The 25,124-nt window shown below is 36.7% G+C and overlaps 2 protein-coding genes across 2 annotated transcripts; both read right to left on the bottom strand.

Moving 5' to 3' along the window:
* Positions 1-12,971: 12,971 nt before the first annotated feature.
* Positions 12,972-14,689, bottom strand: LOC149373493 (odorant-binding protein 10-like). Its single transcript, XM_089597072.1, has 5 exons — positions 14,577-14,689; positions 14,385-14,457; positions 14,210-14,301; positions 14,024-14,135; positions 12,972-13,197 (listed from the first exon to the last, which is right to left on the bottom strand). Exons 1-5 carry the CDS (start codon positions 14,628-14,630, stop codon positions 13,091-13,093), a joined length of 438 nt encoding a protein of 145 aa, XP_089453198.1. The 5' UTR covers positions 14,631-14,689; the 3' UTR covers positions 12,972-13,090.
* A 4,368-nt stretch (positions 14,690-19,057) lies between these two features.
* LOC106639654 (general odorant-binding protein 69a) lies at positions 19,058-20,056 on the bottom strand. The gene is made up of 5 exons (XM_014353362.3): positions 20,003-20,056; positions 19,811-19,883; positions 19,607-19,698; positions 19,421-19,532; positions 19,058-19,164 (listed from the first exon to the last, which is right to left on the bottom strand). Exons 1-5 carry the CDS (start codon positions 20,054-20,056, stop codon positions 19,058-19,060), a joined length of 438 nt encoding a protein of 145 aa, XP_014208848.2.
* Between the last annotated feature and the right edge of the window lie 5,068 nt (positions 20,057-25,124).

Below are 25,124 nucleotides of genomic sequence, written 5' to 3'. Positions count from 1 at the left end.
TCTGGGCTTCGTTGCTTGTGTTTCGAACGATAACGAGAGAGGAGAAGCGCAGGCAGTGAGCTAAGGTGGTTTGTATGCAGCGTGTCATTCATCGCCTCCCTAGCGAGTTTCTCCTTACCTACCTCTCCGTGCTGCGAACTCGATATTGTCGAGAATACAAAAGCATAGCAGCGAATGCTCTTCCTACGTATATTGTGCAGGAGCGGCAACAGAACATCAAGATGGTGCGTATGGAAGTTATATCTGAACTTTGAAGTTTGGTAATCGTAAAAAAAATTAGTTGGTAAACCATTGCAAAGAAAAATTGTGGTTCCAGAACAGAAAGTTAAAAACAAAACTAATTACGCTAGATTTGTTTGTGTGTTAAAAAAATTTTAATCTGTTTTATAGTATTTGTTTTACTCTAAGGTGTAATTCAAACACGTCAAAGTGAAAAAAAGATACAAATGTAGCTAAAAACAGTATTTTAATTGTTTGTTATAATAAAAATTTTGTACCCTATGAAGTGTTGTATAAAATGGAGAAATTTTAAATAAAAATAATTTTTTTCATGCATTTTTTTCTACAATATCATCTAAAGACGTTGAACAACGAAAATCGATTTTATGTGAACAAAAAATAATTTAATTGCAGAACACCTCTTTTATTTGAAACATTAATTATAAAAAAGTAAAATTTCACCATAAATAATACATTCATAACTTTAAATGTAATTGAAATGAATAAAAAACTAATATAGTTAAAAAATAAACTTTTTCGTCCAGAATATCATGAGTGGCGATTGAACACATTGCTCTATAGCTGTATAAGCTTATGAGTTGTGTATCATGTGCATCAGTGTAGAAAAATTTTCATGAATTTTTTATAAATTTAGTTACTTTTTTTTAATGCTGCTACCCACAGATATGTGTTTGTATTTTTTTACCTGCTCTCCACTTTTTCCCTGTTTTTCTCTGAAATATTTTTTTGCGTTATTGATTCGCACTCTTGTTTCGATATATTTGTTTCCAAACAAACGTCTCTACTGCCTTTGTTTGATCGTTTGTTTGTGCTTGCGTATACTGTTTGTGAAATATTTTTCATTTGTGTATTCCTCACTGAATGACACATTTGTTGAATGAATAGTATTTTTTTGTTCGTACCCATAATCAGAGAAGAGATTGTTAAAAGAAAAAAAAAAGAAAATTAAAACTTAATCACGTGTAAAAAATCAAACATATTATTAATAATTAAAGTTCCTAATACTTTTACATAATGCACCAAAGTTTAAAATAATATAAAATTGTTCTCTGAAATATTATACAGGTGAGATATTTTGATGGCAATGACTTCAATTACTTGAAATCTAATAATAACATTATTTTGTGCAAATTTTTTTTTTCAAAATTTATTGAAACTAATTAAATCAATGATTAGTTTTTGTTATGTTTGGCACTTCCACTCAAACATCTATAGAGTTATTAATTAATTGGGAAATAGGTTCAGTTGGAGGGAACTGGTAGGTTTAAATAATAGACATCCTTGATAATAATACTAAGTATATTATAAGGTTTAGTGGAAAGTAGATGTATACAGAGAGCGAGGCTCGTGACTGCGATGCCTCTACACGCGTGTTCATCGGGTCGATCCACAACACTCTGCTCGAGTGGTCTCGTTGTCTATCGCGGAGACTATACACACACACACTCGCAATAAGAATAGGCAAAGCACATGCGCAACTCTACATACGGAAACTCGATACATCACAGTTTTGTCCGTCAGGGTCCTAGAAATTGGTGTAAACAAAATAATCCTCGTGTAGTTAAATTCAAGTGTGAAAAATCTTCCAGCACTCGAAATAGCGACAATAAAAGGGCGTATAGCAAGAGAGAGAGAGAGAAAGAGGGTGTACAGGCCCCGAAACCACTTTGGAAAATGAGTCGTCCAAGTAGTAGAAGAAGAAGTGAGCAGCATCGCATTGCAGGTATTGTCAAAGTAGAGACACTTGCCTAGTCGTTCTGTCACGTCTCCCAAGCATCTCTACTTCTCACCGACGGAAACAAAGTACCGACAATCGGAGGCACGTATGCAAGATATACTCCTCTTAGTGCCGGTGCGTAGCTGTACCTACAACATTTTGGGGTGTACATGCAAGTCACTGAGTCGAACAAAAATCCGCAACGGCATTTCAACTCGTCAAGCGCAAAAAAATTCGTATGTGCATGGGAGACAGCTAAAAAAAAAAAAAAACATCGGTATCAAAAGCTAGCAGATGAACGGTGGTCCTCGTTGAACGTTGGACTAACGCTTTGAAAACGTTTTTTTATCAAAAAACTTACAGGTGCTCGTAGTTTTGACGGTTTCACCGAAATATATTTTTAATTAAATTCAAGTGTTAAATGTTTTTCATTTATCATCTAATCTTATTTACCTTATGCTTCAAATAAAGTTACAAGGAGATCATTTTTTTCAACTATTTGCTGTTCTCTGTTAAACTATGCTTGATTAAGATTAAAAATAATTTCAATATCCCAATTTATGTACAACAATCGATTTAAGTCATTTAAATGGTCTCACGTGTCAAATTTAAATTATGATAGGAACAAACACGGTAAGTAACAAAAACTATCAATACGCTTCGTCTTTGTGGATGAAGACTATAATGCTTATTATTAGACTAATAAAATATACAGAAATCCAAGTAAATAGCGATAAATTATCTTTACAATGAAAAAATATCTCGTCTACTAATTTTTTTTTCCTTGTGCGCTAAAAATAATAATAAAAACTTCTATTCAATTCTCAGTACACGATAATAATCACGCATACTGTATATCCTCAGATGAAATGCTGTAATACAGCGTGTATTTTAATAGTTAGCTGTGGGTCTTCCGTCATCCCCCTGAGTATACACAGAAGCACCACGATATGCATGTTTTCGCGCGGTATGACGATACACTTGTTGCTATATAGTCTGACGATATCATACAGAGTTATCGTGCTCTCCGGCAGTACAACGAATCGCGAGTTTAACTACAAACGGAGTGTATGGTTCTTTGTAGGCGTGAGTTTATGCAAAACAGCCGAGCTTTCCCGTGCTTGTGAAATCGGATAACCCCATTACGACACGCGCAAAGTGATACGGTATATATACGTAATAAACCAAAAGTGACACGAAAAACAAAAGAGAAAAATATGAAAAAATGGAAAAGGCAAACAGCATGAAGAATCAGCCCGCTTCATTAACCCAGCCGCTGGCAATCCATTATTCACCCCTCCGTTGCTGTATGTACGCGTCCGCCCCAACTATGTACGACGACACGTGTGTGTTTCACTGTCAAACAGGCCCACGCGACCGCAATGGCAAAGGCAGCCGCAACATCCTCTATTTTCTCGCATTTTTCTTCCTGTCGCCTCTAAATACCCTGTAACACGTTCTCGCGCGATAACACATACCCGCTCCCCCTATTATACATACCATGCTGTATTCACCGCAGACTCGAGGTAACTCTCTCTCTCTCTCTCTCTCTCGCGCCACGGACACACATTAGGGCCGTGCCATTGGCAGCTCTCAGATATTCGCTCTGCCGCGCGAAAATTATATTAGAGCCCGCGCTCCCGACGTCTCCGCGGCCGTCCGGTTTTGCAAGCGCGGAGAAATGTGTGTTGGCCGAAACGACGGGTGTGCGCGCGACGTGTACGCGTATACCCGCGTGCGAACGCGCACTCCGGCAGGCGGATCAATTTATGCGCTCTATCGATTTATGGCGTTTGAGCGGGCGCTCGTCCGATGGCAGGTAGTGCGCTGGTGGGGTAACCGGGCGTTGGCCATTGTTATTGTTTTTCCTCTGCAGTTACCGAGGATATTGATGGGACGTTTTTTGTTTAATTGGCAGGTCTAAACGTCGTTTGAAAGGTATATAACGACGAATGATCGAAGAGCACGTGTCATCGTCCAGTCGAGTTTTTATGCACACGTTGGTGCATCTCTTTGCGAGGAATCGATCCCGGGAGAAAAATAGCTGAGCGCGGAGGATTTTGTTGTTTCGAAAAAATTGCTGATGAAAATTGATCGATTCGAGGGCATGTGAGTATTTTGGAGCAATAAATCTAACAGCGTTTTACGGGGCGGCGCAGGGGTATAAAATTATGTGCTGACTCTGTCATTTTTTAGACACCCACCAATTTTCAATAATCAAATCTTTCGGCTCGACACCTTTTCGATAATTGCTTCTGGAAATGCCAGTGAGAAATGCGGAAGGTGTCAAGGAGAGTCAATTCACTCGCACACGCTTCTTTTGCCCTTCAAGTTCTCTGTGCGAAATTCTGAAAAAGCCAGCGCCGCATGAAATCGCATCAAGAGCCCGCACACATCTTCCCCCGTTCCCTCCTTGATCGCAGACGTGTAAGGGTATCCTATAAGTGTACGCGCACACCCTTGGCACTTAACGACCGTGGGCATTAACGATGTGGCCTGCGAGCAGGTAACGCGCAGTGCAATGCTCTCTTAGAGCACAACGCAAGAGTTGCTCCCTTTGTTTTTACCTTTTTCCTTCTTCCTGTACTGTTCTTGATTGAGACGTTTCTCTGCATTTTTTCTCCGTCCGTGAATGGCAGGTTTACTTCGATCTGTTCCAGCTTCCATTTGACTGAATCTTAAAATAATTGCACTGACGATTTTATACTTAACATTTCTTTTTCAGACCGTGCCAACGTGAATATTATCCTTCTACTTTTTCACCTGTATAGTACCAATGTCGCTAAAAGATTCATTGTTCCCAAACTTTAATTGTTCGCGCTCTTTTTGGCACGGAAAAAGAGTTAAGTAATGCAATTGTGAAAAAGTTGGTTGGAAATTATTTGCCGAGAGCCCATAAATCTTAAAAACTTGTGCGAACGGGAAAGAACTTTTTTTTTAGAAATTTCTATACATACTACGTGTGTTTAATCGATACTTTCCGTACTGCCGTAAAATTTGAGATACAAAGTTTGTTACCCCGATGGAATACCGAGTAGCCACGCCTCGGGCTTGCAATGTCGGAACTTGGGAAAAAAAAGTGATTTTCTTAAATGTCTCAAAACAAAACACTTTTGTTAAATATGTTGTATTGTACGGGTATTAATTGTACGATAACACCTCATCAATCGTCTGTATTTTTCATAAAAACGTTGAAGGATGAAGTATAAAACTGTTCGATCGATGAAACTTTTCCATTTACTTGGCTGTGAAAACACAGACAGTTCCCCCGAGTCCATACTGCATAATGGGAATACGTCGATTTCGCTGCTTTAAAAACACATCAGCGCCAGGCGTTAAAGTTCGGTTTTTCTTCGTGAACTGCACTAAAGCAAACTCGGAGGCAAACGCGTGATCGCAAACATATGGGCAGGCACGGGCGTTGACATCTTGTTTTCCAAAAGTTTTCATGGTTTGAAGTCCCGACTATGAATAAAACTATCCTTCATCCAACTTTTGTAATACTCGTCATTTTACTTTTTTTCGTAATGTAACTGAGTTGTTTGCAAAATAAAAAAATCGCCTATTAATTAAATATTTTTCTCAAACGGAAGAGTCGGAATAATTTCCTTTGCGAGTGAATATAATATTTCTTGAAAAATTTTCCTCACTTTTCTCTCTTATTTGGAAAAATTCATATTAAATTTCAAAGAAACGATAATACATTACATCGCTCTTTCTATATAGATCCATCATAATCTCATCCAGAGGCTATTAAAAGTTTACAAATTAAACATTTTGTAGCTTTATTGGAGCTTCATTAAAAAATTGTTTGCATTTCGAATCATTTTATCTTTAATAAAAAAAAGACAGCTTTTTCACTCTCCAGCAGCCCGAGCGGCACGAAGGCCCCTTTGTGCTCGGGATTTAATAAAACGCACTGTACGCAAATTAATTATTCTAAACTGTAGAGCGTTGATAATTTTATCGCGTCCTGCTCGCGAAATTCGCTGAATCAATACTGCGCGAGCCGTACCCTTTAATGCATCACACAATCAGTGGAGTGGCGTCCTTAAGCTCAAAGTTCCCTTTTGTCTACCGATGAAGGACCGCAGACGGGATGGTAACGCTTGAAAAATCCAGCGCAATTTAACTAAATTTGATGAATCTCGGCGTTTGTTGGCGTGATAACGGAGCGCCCGAGGAAAGATGAGGTGCAAGCGTGAGTTTCGGATTAGCCAAAACTGCGAAAGGAGAGACCCAAAGAAAGCCAGGGGGAAATACAGATAAAGTGATATAAGGGATGAGGGACGAGCCAAGTCATTTGCTCTTTTCCCTTTCACGGGGGCGACACCGAGGCACCTTCGTTAAGTCTCCCGGCAGATTTCGCGGGCGTTACCCGAAACTCCCGAGAATACGCGTGGGTGCCATACATCTGTGTCCCGATCTCAGTTTAATTCCGTATATCTTGGCTGGCAGTTCCAAGTTTGTCGGGCTTTTATACACGCGTGCGCGCGCGTCAAACGGCCCAATCAAAAAGTTGAAATCTCGGGGCGGGGGATAAGTCCGTGTACGTCGACTGCGGCACGCGCTCAACGGCGCCGAGCTGTGCGAAACATTTTGCATTCAAGATTGTCGGGATCTCGGGACCGAAGCCTGATTTTTCGTTTGAAACTTTTGATCTAAAAAGGGGGTTTGCGTATGGAAATCATGAGCGATCGGGCAACTTTTTATTCATCAAGTTCGCCTTGCTCACGATTGATTGAAAATTAATAACGCGGAAAGTTATTAAAATTCTTTGGAAATCTCATTTTGCTGTCTCACACGATTTCATGAATTTTAATTTAATGTTATATTTCAAAGAGAATACTAACGACTTTGTTGAAATTGTGATGGAAAATGTAATAACGTTTTACAGCACAAAGTTTAATAACAATTTCAGACAAATATTTCTCATTTTTCCTGACTAAACGGTAATTGTTATACCTTGTTCTCGAGGCCCTGATTCCTTCAACAAGTTAGAAGCTCAAAAAAACCCCAAACTCAATCTAAACACCCACGAGTAACAGCTGGAAACCCCGGAACTCTTTCCATGTGTCTGACCAAACTCGAACCTACTCTACTTACCGCTTTCACTGCTGTCATCGTATGCAGCATACGTACGCGTGAATTCCGCAAGTTTTTTCTTGAAAATAAAAGGGAGTAGCGAATCCAAATCTACTAGCAGCAAAAGTTCAAAGGCGTTGCTCTGGAAGTTGGTGGCTGGTTGGGCATTACTGTTCGTGAAATCTGCGATCCGAAGGTATTATGAGAATAGAGGCGGATTGCGAGGGATGAGCATCTCGCATCCGAAAGAGCAGAGAGTTCATGAATGTGTAGTGTGAGGCTGAAGCTGTGAATTTTTTTTTTTTTCTTTTTTTTGCATATTTTATTCAAACTTGCGCGGGTGTGCATTATTTTGGAGCCTCCAAAAAACAAAAGGCAGCGTTTTCAGACACCAGGAGACCTCAAATCCCATTAGCTCTGTGCAATGAAATTCCAAACTCGCGTTCGTCACATTTGTTTCCCTGAACTCCACGATCAATTGTATCAAAACTTTTCGAACAAATCACTCGTCACGATGAATTCCCCAATTCTACTGCACACACGTTAGTGCACGGCTCTCGCCAAAATTATCGCAAACGACAAAAACTCCGAGGCGACCACTACCAAAACAGCTCCGTCCAACTACACCAGCTTTGACGCGAAAACACATTTAGATGATTTTTTTGTCTCTCAAAGCCTCAACACAATTGGTATTCTGTCCTGTGGCAAAGAAAAAAAAAAATTACATTCCACAACATGACTTCCGTTCGAGGTTTCTCTTCTCCTCCTCGGATGTACAGAGAGTCTCTTGAAAATGAGGCACAATAAGCAACAGTAACAACGACACCTCCACGTACCGTTGCACGTAAATTAAAGGAAGAGGCAAACAGCGCCTTAAAAATGGGAAAAAGGTTCCCGCGAAATGAGTTATTGTGTAAATATACCTTTGTCTTCCAGCAGGAAATTTTGATGAAACAATCAGTTGAAATGAAGAAGCGGAGAAAAAGGAAACAGCAATTGTTGTTGATCAATGCTGGAGATATTAGTAAACGAAAAAAAGGTTGATATTTATTATTTGCGTCTTTGTCGAGGAGCGACATATACACAAAGATGATTGACCCTCGGTCATTTATTTTTTCTTCAACCTGTAGTAAAAATCGATCGGTTTATTAATGATACCATCATCCATTGTCAATTGTCCCAACGTAGAGTGAAAAACTCTCCCAAGTTTTTAACATCAGCTGCACCTGCACAAGTTCCCATGAAAATATACCTGCTCACGCAGTACCAACAACAGTGTGTCCTGTAAAAAAGCTGCATATATTTCTCCATACATTACATTATGGCGCCGAGACGTGTCCACATTATCAGCTACGGTACCTATATATGACTGCACACCTGCGTGCTCGGAAGCTTTTATCATACGCATGCATATTATACGACGCGCCGTAGATTCCACGCTCACGAGGATTACTTTTGGGAAAAACAAAAGCACACGGGAACCAAAGTGCGATCGGCCGCGCGTGCCCGCCCATAATACGATACGCGGGCGTACTTCATTGTCACGCGTAGCTTGGCCCTGAAAATCATTGGAATTTGTGTGAGTTCCTTTATTCTCTTCTCCCTCTCGTTTTATTCGCTTTTCATTCCTCCCCGCGATTGTTGAACGGCCTGAGCTTGAAGGCTCATTATCGTGACTGTTCTTCCCTCGATCCCCATTTCTACTCTGTTTTTTGGTATTTTTCTTTTTTTTTTTTTTCGTGCAAAAAACGAGAGTGACAATCGTCGCCGGTGCTTCTGCTCGGATGGGTTTTGTTCTTCAATCCCGAGACCACTTTTCAAGGGAAAGAATCCCCAGTCTCTCGACAGTGACGAATTAGTTATTGTCTCGCTACAAAAGCTCCCTTTGCTCGTTCAATTTGGATTTTGTTGAATAAATCGACTCGGCGTTATCCATCATAATGGTACAACGATAGCGAAACTTCGGACCCGAGTTTCGAGAGCGCGATATCCGAACACCTTCCGAAATCTCTTCAAACTTTCCTTCCGAAGGGCCGTTCTCGATAGTCTGCCTCAAAAAAAGCTCAACTTTGCCTCGTAGTCAATCAATAACCCGCTGGAGATATACCTACCTCGATTTTTCAAAGTAAAAAAAGGTAATGAGGAAACGAAAGAAAAAAAAAGCTCGAATGACAAGGAGCAATCAAGCAAACCCGGCTTGGTGTCTGCGGCAATTTTTCAACCTTCCCTACGGCGAGAAAACGAAGGATTCCTCGACTCTCTTCCAGAAGTGGCTCGCGTAACAAGAAAAACTGAGGGCCAGGCGAGAGCGTAGCATCTGTACAAGCCAAAGAAAAGCATCCCGGCAAGAGCAACTACGTTAGCTGGCGGTGCGATCAGCGTTTGTGCGTCGTGGAGGAAAAAAAAAAAAACGTGCAAGTACAAGTGTACGCTCGATTGCAGTCGCGAGACAAGAAGAAGACGGAGGAAAAGAAAAAGAAAACGATGGCGAATGAATACATCTCTAAGCCGTGGGAGCTGAGGAGGACGGGGAGTTCGTAAATAAACATCCATTAAGGTAATGGTGCGTCGGGACGAGACGGAGTTGGGGGGGGGGGGAGTGCGAATTTTCCATTGTAAGCAAGCCAACGTCGAGAAAAGAAAACGCGGAGGAAAAAATTCCGACACGCTTGCAATCGACAACTCTACTCTTTTGATTTTTTATTTTTTTCCAGCTCCACGTTGAAAATTATAATGATAAAAAAAGAGAAGGCGAAGGGCTCGGAGAATCAATATGTAGACATTTGCATAGTTAATAAAAAAAGGGTGGAGCTTCCTTGAGAAAGCCATCACGGAAAATGCATAATGCATGGATGCGGCTAGCCGAGGTAAGTAAACACTGTCTCTTCCATTCTGTCCGAGGATGAGAAAAAAAAACGCCAAAGACTATATTAATTAGGCGTCCCGTTACTTATAGGAAGCTTCCATGACCTTATCGAATTTCTAGTTTCGTCGATCGCCGGAGACTCTGGAAATCTGAAACAGGGAAAAGGCACTGATTGATGATGAATACATTTACTAGTTCAAGGATGAAAAATCAGTGGTTTCTATGCCACTGTTTTTCTTACATTATTCGATTCTGAATTTTCTTCACCGACTAAAGTAGTTACTGATTTCTCACTGCCGTTCATTTCAAGAGGAAGATTTAACGAATCACGTGTGGTATTCAAGCTGCTCATTGAAAAAATGTAAATTGTACCACTGATTTACATTTACAGAGTGTGGATTTGAAATTCGTATCGAGATGTTTGCTCTCGAGCACGTGACACCTATACAGCTTGGAGCTGAAATAAAAGACACTTGGGTATGATTTTACACGTAATAAAATCATCCAGTTAACAACTAAAATCTACGTGGACCTGAAATATGATGTACGTTTGAGTCGCCAAGTATACGCCCGCGACAATCCCTGACAATTAGAATGAAGCTGAGGAGACAAGATGGTGGTGTCTGCCTGCGGCACACAACCGGGAGAATATTAAATTAGCCCCTGTGCCCCTCCCCTCGCGTCTAAAACCACCGGTTTACTTCGAATAACGTCTTGAGGCATCCATTTTCAACTGACTACTATAAATTCCCATTGGTCGGGTTATTAATAACTTGTTCTCTCTCGGCTGAGTGACTCGGAATTTGAATAATCGACCCAATGTAGAGGGGACCCGAGCTCGGTCTTGACATTATATTGAAAATCCATATTTGATTCGGATGGAGGGGAGGCCAAAGCTACTGTTTGCCCTCTATTTCTTTTGCTTCTTATTTATTTATGTCAGGCGTAAACTTTCTTTATTACTTTGCAGAAGGGGAAAAAAGTTACTGCCAATCGTTTGACAAGAAGCTTTTTTAAGCTCTTGGTTATTAATTCTTTAGAAATTATTGCAGATATAAGATTTTTTGGTTGTGAATGGTGATGAAATTTAATGAGGTTAAAACTCATTCAACGATCATAGAAGTGCCATATTTCCTTTTTTTGCTAGTCTCATTAATTATGAAAGCCATAAAAAAAAAAAATCCAATACGTTCCAAAAAATATATAAAACTTTTGATGAAAAGTCTAACTGTTAAAATACGCTTTAATTTTGTTGTGATATCTCAATTGTTACGGACGTTGTACGTTATACAGACAATCAATTTATTGTGAACGGGACATTTTATATCATTTTATGGTAAAATTTACGAAAAACATTCCTGAAAATTTTCACCCAGCAGCTTCGCAAAGCCTCCAACAGCGAGTTGGCAAAACGAAAAACGCCAGTTTTCGACAAACCCCATTAAGGAAAAACGGGCTCATCGGACATTTTTCATCTTTTTGACAGTTCTCTTGGCCCGTTTATTTCACGAAAAAGTAGCCCGACAGCCTTTACAAATTCCAAGCCGTCTGTCAGAGTTTTCAGCTCGAGCAGAGAAAACGCAGTGACGCTCTGCCTACCGTGCGAATACATAATCGTATGAAACTTGAAGTACAGAGAAAAGCTCGGGAGACGTCGACCTTGCGAAGGGCCTACCCCCACACTGACGCACTCACCTCGCGGCAGAGAAAAATGTCTCCGCAAGTTTCAAGCCGGAATACCAGCTACAGAGCCAACCCCCACTATACGACGAGTTCCACCCAAGACAGCAAGACCTCTTTTTCCTCTTTTTACCCGTGCGTATCATTTCACATGCGCCAATTACCAATCAATCAATAGGTTTGGTGCATCTGTACTTGCATAAAGTCTATAGCTTAGCAGTATACAGCTGTGCATCGCGCATCTACTGTTGTACGGGCGATGGAGATGCATTAAACGTATACCACGGAGCAGTGTCAATCCGATCGAACAGCCATTCGTGCGTGCGTACAACGCGCAGTGTAAGAGTACAGGCGCGTGTGTGGTTCGGATTGAATCGAGCTCGATGCCCGGAAACGCCAGCGCTGGTTCCAATAATGCATTGTACCGTCTAATCGCAAGAGTAGCGGTGGTCGAAGGGAGGTGGGGAAGGATTTACAGGCTCGAGCGATAATCGGCCGCTCGATCACGCTTAATAAGCCTGGAGAGTTATGCGAACTGGCGTACAGGTGGCTGCTTCTTCGAGGCGCTTTATTATCTAGCGGCTGTCGCTGATCGTTTATACACGAGGGGGATAACAGATTTGTTGGTAAGTTTATTTTTATTGCTTGTGTGTATGTTTGCACGCGTCTGTCTCATGGAACGAAAGTTTCGCATTAATTACTGTTTCAAACCTTTTGTCTATAGAAAATGAGGTACCTTCTATCACTTTTAGCAGCATCAGATCAGAAACAATTGATGTGTTAAATATCCTTTAGCTTCTCTTTCTTCTTGTAATCAAAATCACATAAATTAATTCAACAGAATTTTATTTCAGGGAACAATTATTTGTTTGAATAATTGTTTCGTTATTCCTTTTTATTTTCAAGCTGTATACATGGTGTGGATTTTATACATTTTCTTAAATTTTCACTGTTGATTTTTTCCATTAGATAAAGTTCAGCAACGTCGTTAAAATTGTATTACCAACTCATACTTGACTTTTTACGAAATTTCTAAAAAATTTATTGATGCAAATGCAAAATAACACTGACAAGTTTGTTAAGCATAAAAACATTTCATTTTAAAGAAAATTACCTAGCTCTCGCACAATTTTTCCTGTTCGTTGGGAAAAAAATTGTTTAATTAAATTAAACAGGAGAGCCAGTATACCACTGCAGATGTCGGTAAAGGTATTGTTTGAAACTGGGCAAGTTCACGGTCACTGATATTAAAATTACTTATGTACAGTATAACATGGTGATAGCTTTTCTTATGAAGGCACAATTTGTTTTTGTATATAAATCGTTGGGTATTTTTTATATTCTTTATAAATGTTTACATAAATAACCACCAAATTTCACGATAAACCAAATATTTATTAAATAATACATTTAATTTTATTTCATCAAATAGTATTTCAACTAATAGTTGAATGGAGAATTACTTTTTCATTAAATAATATAGTAAATTTCTTGATGAACAACTATAATATATCCTCTTCAATGTAACCAATAAAATCTGCGAGAGTAATTCCTTGTTTGATGAAGCAATCGATCAATTTCTCTCCTGTTTCGCATACATCGTTAGTAACTGAAAATTTTTTAACATACTTTAAAAGATTGTCATCGGCTACAGTCGATCTATTCGTCATTCGACTTCCTTAGATATTAGCTCAGACTGACTACGCAGCTAATTGATTAAAAATCAAAAAGTATGATGAAGAAGAATAATACAGAAAGAAATTTGATTTAACAAGTCCAATAAGGAATAAGTTTTTTTTTTTTTAAGAATCAACTAGAACTGTACAGAGTATGTAGTACAAACGTTTGTGGTCTTCAGGGGATTATCGTGGTACTATATGCGCTAAAAATTTGGTGTATCAAGATCTAAGCTGATTGTACATCCTTCTCTTACCGTAACGATGAATTTTTTATGAGTGAATGTACTCGTGCATGCGCAGTTCAAGTCGAGATTCAAGTCTAGTCATCTGTTTGCTTCGTTTTCATCAAATTTTGGGCAAAATGTGCTACTTTACATTACAAAATCTCATAAACTATAAAGCTAGGCCTTGGGGCAATGCTTCTTAACATAGTCAGCTTCAGCATATTAGTTTTTTACGAAAATCTATAGAAAATTAAACGAGTTATATGAGAATAAGCATCTTTGGCAGCGAGCTCGCGACGACCTCTCCATAAAAGCTCTATAAAATTCCGTGTATAACAGAAAAACTTGAAGATTTTTTTTTCAAAATTACAAAGCTAGTTCCTCTTAAATTTTAATATGATATATATATAGTGATAAAATAAATGTCTCATAATTTTTTTTTTTAATTCTATGGAAAATGAAATATCACGATAACCCCCTGAACGTATAATATGTATGATAATTAATCTTAAAAAAGTTATAGCTTATGTACCTGGCACATTTATACATTTGTCGACGATTTCGTTTACTTTTTTTTGAGGGAGTGATCGATTTAGAGCATCCCACATGATTTTTTCATTCATGACTCTCGTATCTGGCATCGGCTTCATTTAAAATAATTCATTGTTAATATAAAATGGTTTTCAAATTAAAAAACAAAATAAGGATTTTCGCTTACGAATTTCATTTCAGTAAAAAAACAGCCTACGTAACACTTGTAACTCATATCGGATGGAAAGAGACGCCACTTCTTGATTTTTTCTAATTTGTCTAACGTAAATGAAAAAAAAAGTCTTAATTACAAATTGAAATAAAGAGTTATTGAAAATTTTTTTTAAATTACAAGTTATTACCGTAATTGAATCCAGATTCTACGTAACAGAATTTTTGTCTATTAGCCACACTCTTTATTGGTACTTCTGGTTTCTATGATTAAAACGAACCATTAAAAATGTTTTAAACTGTGTATAATAGCCATCACATTGTCAATAAATATTGAAAGCCTTGCGTAAATTTTAATAAATACAAATAGTTTATTCACTTACTGCAGAAATAGAACTGATGCCAATAGTAAGTACCATTAGGATCCACATATACATCGTAAAGAATTAAAAATTGGATAGTCAGAAGTTTATTCAGACAGTAACACTTTTCCTCTGATCAATCCACTAAAAGTGTCGAATTTATATACCAAAATAATAGTAGATTACAGTGGGAGTACACTAGCCCCACCATTACAGTGCTGTAAATATATTTATAAATTAGGTCAGCAAATGTGCCAGTGATAATGAATTTTTTAATTGACTTGGGCATAAAAGTGAAATTGCATTCAAAAATTATAAAAATTTTACAAATAATTTACTGTTCTCAAGTAGGTTATCCAATATTTATAAAAATTTTAAACATCTTTATAATGTCGTTAATCAAATAAACTGATAAGTGGTACGGTAGCGGAGCATTCCAGTTTGGGTAGCAAACGATACATGGCTCCACGCCATTATATACATCAAATTTTGATTTACGTATAATTGATATATATGTTTGGTATTAAAAATGTAGAACCACAATTTCTATAAAAAATTCTGACAGGAAATTCTTTTAAAATGTTGTGGTGATAATTAGTTGCAAGTCGATACAGTCAAATCATGTGTAGAGTGATGTATGAAATAGACATGATTAATTTTTTTTCTCTCGTATTTCTCCTCTTTAATTTCACGGACAAAGCGTTTGCCCGATAACCGGTAGATTCGGGTCACAAACCTCTTAACATCGAAGGTCTTTTCAATTGACCAAATTACTTTTTCACTAATGGTTATTGACATCTATAAATAAAAAAATGAAAAATTTGTTCGATTCTAAATACAAAAATGAAGCTAATAAATGTATTGTCTCTTTTCTTTGCTTTTTATTAGCTTTTAGTCTCTTCATTATGAATATGGTTTTCCATAAAAAATCTATATAAGTTATATACAAAAATAAATACGTGGAGGCATCGTTACTACTTATAATTTTCTGAAGTCAGGGTATGTATTTTACATGTCTCAACTTCACATCATTTCTCTTACTCTTAAAAAGTGGTGAAATAGAGTCTCCAATCCAAGCTTTTTAAACAAAAGGCAAGCGATCTACCATTTAGTTACCAAGACCTCGTAAAGAAATTATCAACTAATGCGATTTCGAAGTAATCTAACCGTGACAAATCTTCACATTTAAAATGTCCCTTAAAAAGAATAATTTAAGTATGCACCGAATGGAGGAAGAGACACAGATATAATCAAACATAAACTTAGATATAATATTAATATTTAGTAGTCAAAGAAAAATGGTGATAAATTCAAACTTCCAATATTGCTAAAAGAAAGTGAATTTCTAGATACAAATCACTATAAAAATGTCAAAAAGTAATTAATTAATTGGAGAGTGGTAATTTCTTATTTCTTTCTAGTTTATTGAATAAATATTTGAGAAATGTACATCGAAAAAAAATTTTTTAGGTTCAAGAAACCACATAGAGTTGCTGTGGAGTTTAGTAACATCTTTAGTAAAATTGCTCTGTGGAATTCCTTGAAAAAGGTACAGAAATTTAAATCAAAGTTTTTTTTATATCATTAAACTATTCATATAAATTTTATGTTATCTATAACTTTATATATAACAATAATAACAATAATTTATTAAAGACTGCAGACTTATTTTCCCATGTGAGAGCTTTTGTTAAATAGAGCACCCTAAGACATTTTTCTCAAAAATCGCATAGTGATAAATACTGAAACAAATCATGCTATATTACAGTAAGTTTAAGAACCTATGTTGTTTACCTAAAAATATAAACATAAAGACAAAATTCCCGAGTGGAGTCTGATTTAATTGTCCTTTCCTTAGACACCAATTGAGAGAGGACGAGAGAGAAAGTCACACTCGGCTATGCATAGTTTGTCTCTCTAAATACCGTCCCTCTCTCCACCAACGATGGTTAAATGGGAGGGGGTATATCGGGTACACGCGAACTATGCTGCGGGCTTGCGCAAAAAAGCGCCAATTAAGCTCCGGCAGCAGTTGTTTCACAATCTCCTCCGTTGCTTGGCTAATTAGCTACAGCATTGCTAATACAGATCGTCCGCTTGATTGATTGCTCCCCTTCCTTTTCAACCAACACCCTGATGATGGTCATTTGTAAAGTAGAAGTTCAATAGAGTATTTCATTTTTGTGCGCAAGAAGTGAGTGTATTTATGGAAAACAAGATAATTTTACATAAAAAAAATATTGCATTAAAAATATTTAGTTAGATTTTTAAATTTGGCGAATAACTTATGATCAGCATTGAATACTCTAATGTTTAGTTATTCCACATAAAGAAGCTCAACATGTTTTAAAACCTTGAAATAGTAGATTTTGAAATTTTTTTTTATCGATCTTGGAGCATCGTAAAGGAGTAAAAACTTTTTTACATCTTTTTGAAATATTTTCCTATTACTAGAATTTTTTGTAGATGTTTTAGAAACGTTTTCATTTATTAATATCTACTCGTTGTGTACAAAATTAAATAAGTAAAAGTAAAACTGTTTCAAATAATCTTTAAAATGACAAACTTTATAATTAATAAAAAAAAAAAAAAAAAAACTAAGAAACGTGTTAAAAAGATTTCAAAAGAAGCTTTCCAGTTAAAACTTTTCACGTCTCCAAAGTTGTTGAAAGAGTTTCAAAACGACAATTTGAAAAGTATATTTTTTCAAGATCTTTTTTGACCTTTATCATGTGTGCTGTTCTCTCTAAATTATAGCGCAACTGCTTTGCTCATTCTACAAGAAGAACTGACTACATTCTAAGGTTGCTAGACCAACCAATTAGATAAATTAACAAACAGTGCCAAACTCTCTTTCTCTGTCTCTGTCTTTCCGTGTCTGACTGCAGTAAAATGTCTTCTTAAAAAAAAAAAAAAAAAAAAAAAAGCTTGTAGGAAAATAAATAAATAAATAAACGAATTTCAGCGCTCATCCTGGTTTGTATGCCATGTGCATTTATGTATGTATACGGCGACTTGTCCTAGGCAGCCGATAAACTTTAACAAGCCACCCGTATCCGCAGTCTTTTACGAGCATACACACACGACACGTATGAGAAGAGCGAGTGTGAAAAATAGCGCCACCCAAGTGAGTAAGGATGGGGTGGGATAGGGAGAAGACGTGATCGTTCGAAACGCACACCAACACATACAGGCACACAAAACTTGGTTTTGCCACGCGCGCGATTTCTCGCTTCGTTTACTTTTGTTTCGATTTGTCTCTCTCTCTCTCTCTCTCTGTCTCTCTCGAACCTTTTTCGATCGAACGAAGCTCATCTCGATGTTTTATGGGTTTATGGAGGAGAGACAGCCGTGCTTTTTTCTTGTATTTACGACGACGGTAAGAGCAGTGTTATTTGGCACAGTTTTCACTTGCAATGCAGTAGGACCCATGGTTTATGTACTGGGTACGTCCAAAATTCACTTTTCCACTTTTGCGAAGGTAATCAAATTACGAATGACGTATTTACGAGTAAGTGCCTTTGATGCCTTATGAGTACTTATTTTTTGTACTACTAACGTTCAGCTCGATTTTTAATTTTTATTAATTTTACGTCAAAACTGGCCGAGGAGTCGGTTACGTGCGGTACTTTGAAAACTCATTTTTCAGAGCAAAGATTTTCATGAAGCGCCAAGCCGTAACTTTCGAGCGAACCGAAGTGCGTCTGCATTGTTTTCCCAACTCCGCGCAAAGTTCCGTGCGGAAACTCGTGAAGTCACTGCGAAACCCAAAGGGTGAAAAATTCAGTGGACAGAGGATATGCTTTTAATATGCAAATTGAAATTTCCTTTTCCATTTGCCATTTTAATGAATAGCAAACAAATCGAGCTAATGGAATTTAGTTTTTGAGCCGAGCAGAAAAAAGCCAGGGCACGTGGGAAAGGTACATTTTTTTTTTTTGGAACGCTGGAGATCCAAGTTAGCCTACACGCTGTGTTCAAGCTAGCTCGAATCCCTGAACTCTCCCGTACACTCTCAACGTGCCAAAACATTATCAACACTGAGATAAAAAAATATCTTTACTACCGACACGCGTACCTGTGCACTGTAAAAGTTTACGTCAAAGCCAGAAATGTCAGGGTTGCAGTGAATACACATCCGCTAAAAGGTATACATTAGCGTGTGCCACGCCTACAAGTCATCAGCATTAGGGATAGATGCAGCTATTAGCGTCCATAGAACCACTCCAGTAACACACATTACTATTAAATTATACTTCTGTATGCTAGATCATGGAAAAAGTTTTCTCCATGTAGGTACAACTATATTTACATATAAACCGTAAAGTGATATTTCTTGATAAATATTTACATCAATAAATACTAAATTTAGCGTTTAATAAATTATTTATTGAATTATGAACTTCCTTTTGTTTTATTTTATTAAAACATATTTTAAATAACAGTCAAATAGACAATTACTTTTTCTTGAAATAATGTGATGAATTTATTAAAATACATAACTACAATTTATCCTCTTCAATGTACCCCATAAAATCTGCGAGAGTAATTCCTTGTTTTATGAAGCAATCAACCAATTTCTCTCCTGTTTCGCATATATCTTCAGTCACTGAAAAAGATTTAACATATTTTAAATTAAATTCAGCAAGTTGAACTATAAATCAGAAATTTCTTTTTTTTCAAAGAACTAATCGTCAAATTCTGTTGCAGAAATTGAAAGAATTTGAAATATATTTTAATTAAAGTTTGATGGCAAATGTGAAAGACTGAGTTCTACTAAGTATGGAGTACATACAATTTTAATGGTTTACGGTCTGGATGTATGTGCATAATGATTAATCTTTAAAAAGATTAAGCTTACGTACCTGTCACATTTTTACAGCTGGCCATGGCATTATTAACTGTTTTTTGAGGGAGTGATCGATTTAGAGCATCCCACATGATTTTTTCATTCATGACTCTCGTATCTGGCATCGGCTTCATTTAAAATAATTCATTGTTAATATGAAATGGTTTTTAAATTAAAAAACAAAATAAGGATTTTAGCTTACATATTTCTTTTTAGTACAAAAACAGCCTATGTAACACTTGTAACTCTCATCAGATGGAAAGAGACGAAACTTCTTGATTTTTTCTAATTTGCCTAAAAAAACGAAAAAAAATTCAAATCACAAATCAAACCCTCGATGACATAATTGTCTTTCAGAATTTAAACAACAAGTTAGTAAAATTTTTGGAAAATCATAAGTTATTACCGTAATTAAATCCAGATTCTATGTAACAGAATTTTTGTGTTTTAGATATACTCCTTACTAGTACTATTGGTTCCTGAAAATAAAACGAACCATTAAAAATGTTTTAAACTGTGTAAAATAGCCATCACATTGTCAATAAATATTGAAAGCCTTGCGTAAATTTTAATAAATACAAATAGTTTATTCACTTACTGCAGAAATAGAACTGATGCCAATAGTAAGTACCATTAGGATCCACATATACATCGTAAAGAATTAAAAATTGGATAATCAGAAGTTTATTCAGACAGTAACACTTTTCCTCTGATCAATCCACTAAAAGTGTCGAACTTATATACCAAAATAATAGTAGATTACAGTGGGAGTACACTAGCCCCACCATTACAGTGCTATAAATATATTTATAAATTAGGTCAGCAAATGTGCAAGGGATAATGAATTTTTCCTACCTCGGGCGTTTTTGAGAGGCTGGTGTGCCCTCGGTAGGAAAAATAGGATTCGCCACATAAGCGCCATCACTCCACGGCTACCTTACGTCCCTCGGACCCTGCTTCTCAGGTCCCTCGTGCCGCAAAATAAGCCCAGAGACGATGGCACTTATCCGACGAAAACTACTAATTTCAATTGATTTGGTCATAAAGCTTAAATTACATTCAAAAATAATAAAAATTTTACAAATAAGTTACTGTTCTCAAGTAGGTTATCCAATATTTATAAAAATTTTAAACATCTTTATAATGTCGTTAATCAAATAAACTGATAAGTGGTACGGTAGCGGAGCATTCCAGTTTGGGTAGCAAACGATACATGGCTCCACGCCATTATATACATCAAATTTTGATTTACGTATAATTGATATATATGTTTGGTATTAAAAATGTAGAACCACAATTTCTATAAAAAATTCTGACAGGAAATTCTTTTAAAATGTTGTGGTGATAATTAGTTGCAAGTCGATACAGTCAAATCATGTGTAGAGTGATGTATGAAATAGACATGATTAATTTTTTTTCTCTCGTATTTTTCCTCTTTAATTTCACGGACAAAGCGTTTGCCCGATAACCGGTAGATTCGGGTCACAAACCTCTTAACATCGAAGGTCTTTTCAGTTGACCAAATTACTTTTTCACTAATGGTTATTGACATTTATAAATAAAAAAATGAAAAATTTATTCGATTCTTAATACAAAAATGAAACTAAAAAATGTATTGTCTCTTTTCTTTGTTTTTTATTAGCCTTTAGTCACTTCATTATGAGTTTGATTTTCCATAAAAAATCTGTATAAGTTATATACAAAAATAAATACGTTGAGGCATCGTTACTACTTATACTTTTCTGAAGTCATGGTATATATTTTACACGTCTCAGCTTCACACCATTTCCTTTACTCTCAGATGGCACGGTGAGAATTACATTATATCATACTGACGAGGAGTTTACCAATGATAAGAACGAAAAACTTGTATAAAAAACAACAGAAGTACCCAAAAAGTGGTGGAATAGGGTCTCTAATCCAAGCTTTTTAAACGAAAGGCCAGTGATCTGCCATTTCGTTTCTAAGACCTCGTAAAGAAATTGTCAACTAATACGATTTCGAAATAATCTAACCATGCCACATCTTTAAAATTAAAATGTATCTTAACCAAAATAATTTGAGTATGAACAGACAAGAGGAAGAAACACAGATAAAACCAAACATAAAGTTCAATGTATTAATAATATTTAGTAGTCATAGAAACATGGTGATAAATTGAAATTAAAATGCTAATTTGAGGGCTGTTAATTGTTATTTCTCTCTAGTTCTCTTAAGAAAAAATAATGAGATCCACAGTAATTTTTTGTTAAGTTTAAATATGTTCACATCATTTTTGCTGTACTCCATGTTACAACAACATATTTTTTATAATCTGCAACATTAATAGGTACATAAAAGGATCAAGGTGGAAAAAAGATAAATTGCAACTGAATCAGGGATACTCTTGTTCCAGAAAGTTGTGAAAGGAATCGTATACGTAAGGCCACTCTAGGTTGTCACGGTATTAATAAACGTAAATAAAATTTTTTTAAACTTATAATAAAGTATAGTTTGCACTTTTTTTTCATCATTAAAAATGAAAAGGTTTTCATATCAATATAAAAATAAAAAAATTAATTTCCCAGATATGACGATGCAGTGATACACTTGATAATGAAAAACTAATTTCAGTTTAATATTTTTATGATTACTTTTTAATCAAAACTTATTTTTTACTAAGTTCGCATTATCTAATCACAGTTCATTAAAATAAATTTCAACTCATCATGAAAAATCACTGCAAATAAATTGAGTTGAAGTACATTCGTTTTTTTGAAGTTTTAGTTATTACTTTGATTTTTCCACAGAGCATTTTATGTCTAAAGTACTAAATATATTTAGTGCTCTTACGCTCGTATATAACTGGCTTGGAATTCAAATAAAGATAGCTTGACAGCATCGAATAATTTCTAAAAGTATTTTTTTATATGTTTCTAAGTGTAATTATTGCTGCCAGGCAAATATTTTGATACTTGTACAAAAAGCAATTAGGTCTATATGATAAAATCCAAATAAAAAAAAGGAATATTTTTTTTTTTTTTTTTTTTTTTTTTGTAGATTTCCTCAAATCCACAAAACTTACAAAAATAAAATTACTAGAACCTAAAGATCAATTACGAGTATCAATTAACTCAGCAATACAATTCAGCCGATTTTTAGCCACAGATCTAATTTGGACGTTTGTCAAATCTTCTCACTTCGTTTACTTTTGTTTCGATTTATCTCTCTTTCTCCCTCTCTCTCTCTCTCTCTCTGTCTCTCGAACCTTTTTCGATCGAACGAAGCTGATCTCGATGTTTTATGGGTTTATGGAGGAGAGACAGCCGTGCTTTTTTCTTGTATTTACGACGACGGTAAGAGCAGTGTTATTTGGCACATTTTTCACTTGCAATGCAGTAGGACCCATGGTTTATGTACTGGGTGCGTCCAAAACTCACTTTTTCTATATACTTTTGCGAGGGTAATCGAATCACGAATGACGTCAAAGTTGCACTGGATGGATATGCACTAGCAGGTATACATTAGCGTGCGCCACGCCTACCAGCCACCAGCATTAGGTAGGTAATAGATGCAGCCATTAGCATCCCCGAAAACCAAAACATCAAGGTCAGAGACGCGTACACACTCGCTATCTCGGTAACCATTTCAATTCACCATCAGATGTCCAGAACAACACTCGTAGGGTACCTGCTGCAACAACAACACGCCCATGGCGAACGTACGCGCTCACCACACCCTCGCCACTACGGCATAGAGATAGTATGCACTAGTGCGTGCAGGTGATGGCGTCGGGACACGTCCGTGCTCTTGCGTAACATAAATATGTATATGTGTATATATATATATATATATATATATATATATATATACACCTATGCGCAGGCTGCTTTTCTCAGTGGTGGTAAAAAATACGATCGATGATTCTGACCACAGCAAGGGTATACGAAAAAGACCTCCAAACCTGTGTATCCAGACCAAAGAAAGAGGACAACGCTCGAGAGGATAATATGGGTGTAGGTGAAGGACTGGAAAGTATGTGGCTCTTGAGGTTCATTTTTTTTCCTTTCTTCAGAGATAAACCGCGGCAAGAAGGAAGAGAGCTGGCAGGGTCATCTCACTCTTTATTCGCTATGTGACTAAGAATAAAGTTGGCTTTTTGAAAATAGACTAAGAGACCACGAACCAAATGGACGATTAATGCATAGTTATTACTTTGAGCCACTTTAAAAGGTAAAAGGCATGGGTGAGATAAGTTTGAAATTGCAGCCAACTCTAATTCTTGCAATCAAACGGTTGGATAAAAGGAGCGGGAAAAAAAGTCCATAAGACAGGCTATTAAAAACTTACGAGGGTTTACGTGGAGAAAGGGAGGAATGAAAAGGCTCGTAAATACGTGACAAGATTTTGAGCGGTGCAAGTAGAGTGTGTCAGTGTATGGTCAGACACGTGCACTCGAATACACTGTGTACCCAAGCGAGCGTTGTGTGCGGCTTTTTTCTTCCGTTTTTCGCCAAGTTAATCTTGTTAGCGTTACGGTCATAGCTGCTGGTTAAACGAATTGTGAAACGGTAGTCTGAGAAAGAACGTGTAATTTCGAGCAAACAAATTTTAATTACCGTTGCCAGGCCATTGATATTGCGATGTACAAGATACATGCAGTAAAATTGTCCCTGTTGTCGATAAACACACACGCACGTGCAGTCGGTACGTGGTATCGCATTAACGAGGTTTTGTGAATAAGCGTGGACGCGAAGGAAACTTGGAAAATCAAATTTTCAAAGCGTTGTTTTACGCCGTCGCGGCTACATTTTCCAGCACACTGTATTTGAATAATACATTCGTACGTATATATGTATATGTCTCTCCCAGTGCAAGTAAATTTTAACATAAAAGTAGATATGTATACATCCACACCTACCTCCGTCCCAAAGCTAGTTTTGAAGCTTATCAAAATTTACATACAAGAAGTAAAATGTGTTAAGGTGAGAAGAAAAATATTTCTACGGTATTTGAAGTAGATTAAGCATTGACTCTTAGTTTTTTCATTTTTTTTTTTTTTTTTTAACATATTGTATTTATAACGTCCATACAGAAGCAAACAAACAAAAAGTTGTGTTTGATTGCATCTCATGAACTATTTTTATCAACAAAAAATTAAATCACATTACAGCAATCTGATCCATAAAAATGCAAATATTTAAATATCGATGAAAACGCTTTATGAAAACTTCATATCGACTATTTTTTCATTGCAAAAATATTGGCTCGATTGAATGAGTGCTGGGTAATCAAACGTAGCTTTTGAAAAAAAAAGAGAGAATAAGAAAAAATAAGAAGCTCCGAGCATGCACGAAATCCAATTTATTCAAATCTGTATACCCCTACATCGTCAAACAGAATCGCAGTTCACGGGGATGAACGAATGGGTGCAGCTTTCGAGTTGAAAAATCAAATTCGATCCCTAAAGCTCCTTTTTCCATTCGACAAAGATTACAAACAACGCCAAGGTGCAAGTGTAAGCTAGATCAAGCCGACGTAGTGCACATGCGGCCACACAATTCACTTCGTGCATGTACGTGTCTACATCTGTACAAAGCACTAATAAACGAATCCAACTGGGTCGAGTGAGAGAAGGTAGAAAGGTCGTGAGAATCCAAATGTATTGATTCGTCGCGATTGAGAGCAGCACGAACGGCATATGTGGTATCTCCACTCGTACGTGTGCTTTTCGTTTGTAC

The sequence above is a fragment of the Copidosoma floridanum genome, unplaced genomic scaffold, assembly GCF_036245765.1.
Source record: "Copidosoma floridanum isolate Cflo_tuat_1 unplaced genomic scaffold, Cflo_Japanese_pri ptg000030l, whole genome shotgun sequence".
Lineage (NCBI taxonomy): Eukaryota > Metazoa > Arthropoda > Insecta > Hymenoptera > Encyrtidae > Copidosoma > Copidosoma floridanum.
Note: the sequence above shows the minus strand (reverse complement) of the source record. Positions and strands in the feature narration are given on the sequence as shown.